The sequence below is a fragment of the Gymnogyps californianus genome, chromosome 21 (assembly GCF_018139145.2).
Source record: "Gymnogyps californianus isolate 813 chromosome 21, ASM1813914v2, whole genome shotgun sequence".
NCBI lineage: Eukaryota > Metazoa > Chordata > Aves > Accipitriformes > Cathartidae > Gymnogyps > Gymnogyps californianus.
This window is the reverse complement of record NC_059491.1, coordinates 8630539-8636538: the sequence shown is the minus strand read 5'-3', so window position 1 is coordinate 8636538 and position 6000 is coordinate 8630539. Positions and strand designations below refer to the sequence as shown.

Here is a 6000-nt window from a genome sequence, read left to right as displayed (position 1 = left end):
GTATGGTGGTGGGGGGCGGGGGGAATGGGGGGGTAATGGTGTGGGTGGTGGGGTGCAGGGGGGGGGGAATGGGGGGTATGGTATGGGTAGGGGTATGGTACGGGTGGTGGGGTGCAGGGGGGGGGGGAATGGGGGGGTATGGTGTGGGTGGTGGGGTGCAGGGGGGGAATGGGGGGTATGGTATGGGTGGTGGGGTGCAGGGGGGGGAATGGGGGGGTATGGTATGGGTAGGGGTATGGTACGGGTGGTGGGGTGCAGGGGGGGGGAATGGGGGGAGGTATGGTATGGGTAGGGGTATGGTATGGGTGGTGGGGTGCAGGGGGGGGAATGGGGGAGGTATGGTATGGGTAGGGGTATGGTATGGGTGGTGGGGTGCAGGGGGGGAATGGGGGAGGTATGGTATGGGTAGGGGTATGGTATGGGTGGTGGGGTGCAGGGGGAGGAATGGGGGGGGAATGGGGGGGTATGGTATGGGTGGTGGGGTGCAGGGGGGGGAATGGGGGGTATGGTATGGGTGGTGGGGTGCAGGGGGGGTAATAGGGGGGGTATGGTATGGGTAGGGGTATGGTATGGGTGGTGGGGTGCAGGGGGGAGAATGGGGGGGTATGGTGTGGGTAGGGGTATGGTATGGGTGGTGGGGTGCAGGGGGGATTATGGTATGGGGGTCCGGGGTGGGTATGGTATGGAAGGGTTATGGTATTGGGGTGCAGGGGGGTATAGTATGGGGGGGTATGGTATGGGAGTGTAGCTATGGGTATGGGGGGTATGGTATGGGGATGTGTGGGGGGTATGAGGGTCTGGAGGGGTATGGTATGGGGGGTATGGTATGAGGGTCTGGAGGGGTATGGTATGGGGGGTATGGTATAGAGGGGGTATAGTGGGAGGATTCAGGCAGGGGTATGGTATGGGGGGGTATGGGGTGCTGGGGTGTGTGGGGGTTCGGGGGGTTATGGTATGGGGGGGTATGGGGGTCCGTGGGGGAATGGCGTGGGGGTGCAGGGGGGTACGGTGTGAGAGTCCAGGCGGGAGGGTATGGTATGGGGGGGTATGGGCCTTCGGGCGGTATGGTGTGGGGGTATGGGGGTATGGTATGGACGGGGCGAGGCTGCGGGCGCCGGCGCCGGTGCCGGGGCGGGTGGAGCCGCCTGCCGCGAGGCGCGCAGGCCCCGCCCCCAGGCGCGTCGCGCGTCGCAGCCCGTTACCGTCAGCGCCTCGCGCCCGTCAGCGCGTCGCGCGCGTGGCGTCACCGGCCCTGACGGCGGCGGCGGCGGCGGCGGCGGCGGGAGGGGCCGGGTGGGACCGGGCCGGGGCCGGGGCCGGGACCGGGGCTAGGCCCGGGCCGGAGGGCGGTCGGTGGCGGCGGCGGTGGCGGCGATGGCGCCGCGGTTGCAGCTGGAGAAGGCGGCGTGGCGTTGGACCGAGACGGTGCCGCCCGAGGCGGTGGCGCAGGAGCACATCGAAGCGGCCTACCGCGTCGGGCTGGAGCCCTGCCAGCGCGGCGCCTGCCGGTACCGCCGGGCCCCCCCACCCCCCGTACCCCGCGCCCTCTCCCCTCCCGGGCGGCTCTCTGCCTCCTCCCCGCCCCGGAGCTGGTCCCTCAGGGCTGTAGCGGGCCCCAAAACTCCTCCCCCCCCCCCCCCCCCCCCCCCCCCGCTCCGTATTTGGGGTCTGGGGCTCCCCCGTTCCCTTCTCTGGGCCCTCACCCCCCCAGGGCAGGGGGGGACCCCACGGTCCTCCTCCCTCCCGTGAGGCCGGGGGAGCACCCTGCCCATTCGGCGTCCCTCAGGGTCGATGGGGACCCCTCCATATTCCCTTCTTCGGGACCCCCATTCCCCGGGGTTGTGGGGGACCCCTCTCTTTGGTCGGTTCTACAGATATAGGGGAACCCCCCGGGGTTGTGGGGACCCCTCTCTTTGGTCGGTTCTACAGATATAGGGGAACCCCCCGGGGTTGTGGGGGACCCCTCTCCTTGCCTGGCTCCCCAGATATAGGAGACCCCCTTGGGGTTGTGGGGGACCCCTTTGCTTGCCTGGTTTCTCAGATATAGGGGATCCCCACGGGGTTGTGGGGACCCCTCTCCTTGCCTGGCTTCTCAGATATAGGGGGGGACCCCCCCAGGGTTGTGGGGACCTCTCTCCCTGCCTGGCTCCCCAGATGTAGGACACCTCCCCATGTCCCGTACTCTTCCCTGGGGTCCCCCCTTTCTCCCCCCCCCGCCAGTTCTCCATCTCCTTGTTCATCTCTAGCCACAGTTTTTTTGGGGGGACACACACCCCTGTCCCACCCCATTCACTCTAATTAGTATTATGGGGTCCCTCTCGTTGTCCTGATCCCCCGTGGTCCCATCCCTGCCCCCCCCCCCCAAGGGACAACAGTGTCCCTTCCGCGGGGGTGACAGTTGGGGCGGGTGCTGGTTCTACAGGAGGAACTGCCGAGGGAACCCCAACTGCCTGGTGGGCATCGGGGAGCACGTCTGGCTGGGCGAGATAGATGAGAACAGCTTCCACAACATCGACGACCCCAACTGCGAGCGTCGCAAGAAGGTAGCGTCCCCCTCCTTCCCCCGAAAAAAACATCTCCAGCCCTTCCCAGTCCCCGGGGGAAGATGGGGACGAGGGGAGGTGACACCTCGTGTCCCGCTGTAGCCGGGGAGTTTGGGATGCGGTTGTTTGTACGACGCCGGAGCGGCGTTTTCCCGACAAACAGCCCTAAAGCGACCGCCCCAACTGCTGGATTTCTGCTTGCTCCTCCGCAGCGGCGAGTGACGACTGTTGCTTTCTCTCTTACGCCAGAACGCGTTCGTGGGCTTAACGAACCTCGGCGCCACGTGCTACGTGAACACTTTCTTGCAGATGTGGTTTCTTAACTTGGAGCTCCGGCAAGCCCTCTACTTGTGTCCCAGCACCTGCAGCGAGTACGTGGCCGGAGAGGGCATCCCGAAAGACAAAGGTGAGTGGAAGGTTGTCTGCTGCGAACGGCAGCGGTTTGGCTCTTTTTCCCCCTCAAATTTTACACGCTGGCGTCAGCTTTGGGATAACGTTTTTCAGGAGAACTGATGGGTGAAGCTACAGCCGCTCGTCCGATCTCCGCGCCGTTGTTTTTGAGTCGGTCACCTGGCTTTTGGGAACGAACCATCCTTTACCTGAGTTATTTCTTAAATCGGAGCGATCTGATCTGGTTGAAAAAAACTCCGATTTGGCTTCGTTTCTTGCCAGGCTGCTTCCCAAACTGGTTCCCAGCTTAATGGTGGTGCTGGGGGTGGAAGCGCATGGGTTGGGGCTGATCCGCACTACCGTGGAGCCACACTCATCCCATGGGAGGGTGAAAATTTAGGTCCCTGGTACGAATGAGACTCCCAGTGCCCTCACAGCGGACGCGACGGCCTCAGGTGACGTACCTTTATGTATGGTATGGCGCTATAGGTGCGCTCTGGGTCAGGGCAGCCGCCTGATTTCTTCTGTTCCTGTTTTTTATGGTATTTTTAAATGACGTCTCACCGTTTAGGGTAAAAAAGAAGCTGTTGCTACGGGGTAATCGGCGCACGCTGCTTAAACTGTTCACTCGCAGCTCGTGCTGGGCACTGCGGGATATTTATGGATGGACTCGGATGATCTTAAGGGTCTTTTCCAACCTAAATGATTCTGTGATACTTGGCCTGCGCTGGGACGTCAGTGTCATCACTGATGTGAACCGCTTCGGTTCTCGTGATCATTTAAAACAGCTTTTCAAAAAACGTAATCATTTCTAACCGTTAAATTTACCCTTACAAAGAAAGAACAAGCGAATTACTTGGGACAGTTCTCTCTTGCCTTGAATTACTTGCTGTAACTTGTGCAACTTGTTGTTTTTCATAGACTACGAGCCTCAGACCATTTGTGAACACCTCCAGTACTTGTTCGCCTTGCTGCAGAACAGCAAAAGGCGATACATCGATCCCTCTGGGTTCGTCAAAGCGCTGGGCTTGGACACGGGGCAGCAGCAGGTAGGTTTGAGGGGCACCTCTTGAGTAATTACCTTCTTTAAAGCAGCGTGAAACTGCCCTTCTGTGTTATTTTACCATCTCCGAGCCGGATTCTGCTGCTCGGTACAAACACAAAGGGAGAAGCGGTGCTCCGGGCCCTTCCCCGTGGTGCGGGAGATCAGGAGGAGCCCAGGGAGCGATGGGATGGGGACGGAGAGTGGTGTTAGTGCCTGGTGGACCCCGGCACCGTGCGGGGTGGGAGCCGAAGCTGCCGTGAGGTGTTTTATGGGCTGCTCCCCCCAGGTGGGTAGTTCAGCGGGCGTTGAAGGGCCCTCGCAGGGCGAGAAGACGTTTGGTCGGGTCGCCGGGAGCCAGCCGAAGTCCAACGCGAGCGTGTGGGGCAGAGGAAGCGGGGTTAGAGAGGGGCGAGCGCCGCAGACGGGTCCTGTGGGGTTGTCGCTGAAGCTGAAGAGAGCTCAGGAGAAGGGCAGGGCTTGAAAATACACTTGGAGAAGTAAGAGGGAGATTGTTGGAGGAAGAGCCCGAGCGCCGGCGTACGTTTCCTCGGGAGGATGCGGGAGGGGAAGGAAGCGGTCGCTGCCGACCACTGATACTAAAGGACAGCTGGGAGAGGCCGAAGCCGGTTTGTTTTTGGAAGAGGAGAGCGAAGGAGAGCCAGGGTGGGAAGAGGAAGGCCCTGAGATGGGTGTGGGAAAGCTCCCGAGCTTTGCAGGAGGGGACAAATCCACAGGGCGGCTTCTCATTTTGGGGGTGTTTTTATTTTTCTTTTCACCTATAAAGCAAGCAGGGACAGCTTGTATCACGTGCCGAGCTTTGAAAAACGAGCATTAACGGGATAGAAAGCTCTGCAGGAGGGGGATGTTGTTTTTTTTTTTTTTCCTCCCTTCCAGAGCCCTGCGAAGAGCGGGGCAGAAGTCAAACCACCCGGCGCGGCTGGCCGGGAGCCAGGTTAACTCACGCCGTGGTCTCACGCTGGCGGCCTCGCGCTCCTTTTAGGCAAATTCCTCTTTTTCTTTAGTTCTCCCGACTGGTCTTTTTTTCTATTCAGTGCACGCCGGAGCACTCCGTGCAGCCTGTGTGTAGGACTCCGGGTAATTTGCAGTAAATTAGCGACAAGGTTGGGCTTGGGCTTTGTGCTGTGGCGTATTGTTAACGGACTCGGCTTTTTTCTTCTAGGATGCCCAGGAGTTTTCAAAGCTGTTCATGTCACTGCTGGAAGATACTTTATCCAAACAAAAAAACCCAGATGTTCGAAACATAGTGCAAAAGCAGTTCTGCGGAGAGTACGCCTATGTCACGGTGTAAGTATTTGGTCTTTGGGAAGAACCTTTCTGTAAACATTGAAACATTTTAGAAGAAGTTGAGGGGGGAGAAAGATTCCCTCCTAACAACCGGAGCAGGCAGGCAAGCTTCTGCCGAAACATTTTGTAAGAAGTTTTTAGCTTTTAGGTTTCCTGATTCTGTGCGTGTGGTGGTGTTGCCGTTCACCAGCTGCTTTTAATCCCTTAACAAACATTTACCAATTAAACCTGCAAGTGAATTAATGGAACGTAAAGTCCTGCAGCCAGAAAATAGAGTCCTCGGGTGTCGTGTTTTCATTCCTGCCTTCTCAGGGCTGTGGATTTCACCTCAGAAATGATATAAAGTGGTGTGAGTTGTAAGCAGGTGCTCCTGTTTTTCCTGGTGGATGCTATTATCCTGTTTACGCCTTCTTGCAAAGTTGTTGTGCTGTAGAGGTGTGAACCCCGTTAACTCTGACTTTACTTTTTCTCCTGGTTTTATAGCTCGAGGATTATTTTACTAGTGGCTGGGGAGTTCAGACACATGGACCAGTGAACTGTCCTCATGTGTTCTTGTCTTTTTTTTTTTTTTTTTCTTTTTTCATCCTAGCTGCAACCAGTGTGGCAGGGAGTCCAAACTCGTGTCTAAATTTTACGAGCTGGAGTTAAACATCCAAGGGCATAAGCAGTTGACAGACTGTATAACGGAATTTCTTAAGGTACGAGCTCATTGTGTTT

General features: G+C 58.4%; 1 protein-coding gene across 7 annotated transcripts in view; it reads left to right on the top strand.

Moving 5' to 3' along the window:
• The first annotated feature begins 1371 nt into the window (after window positions 1-1371).
• Window positions 1372-6000, top strand: part of USP48 (ubiquitin specific peptidase 48) — a 29593-nt gene continuing 24964 nt past the window's right edge. For 6 of the 7 annotated variants that reach the window (XM_050909547.1, XM_050909550.1, XM_050909546.1 and 3 more), the window contains exons 1-6: window positions 1372-1508; window positions 2423-2543; window positions 2793-2949; window positions 3855-3982; window positions 5159-5283; window positions 5873-5981. In XM_050909547.1, coding sequence (XP_050765504.1) covers window positions 1375-1508; window positions 2423-2543; window positions 2793-2949; window positions 3855-3982; window positions 5159-5283; window positions 5873-5981 — 774 coding nt within the window. In that variant the 5' untranslated portion in view covers window positions 1372-1374. The remainder of the gene's footprint in view (window positions 1509-2422; window positions 2544-2792; window positions 2950-3854; window positions 3983-5158; window positions 5284-5872; window positions 5982-6000) is intronic. The other variant, XM_050909544.1, reaches the window with a different exon arrangement.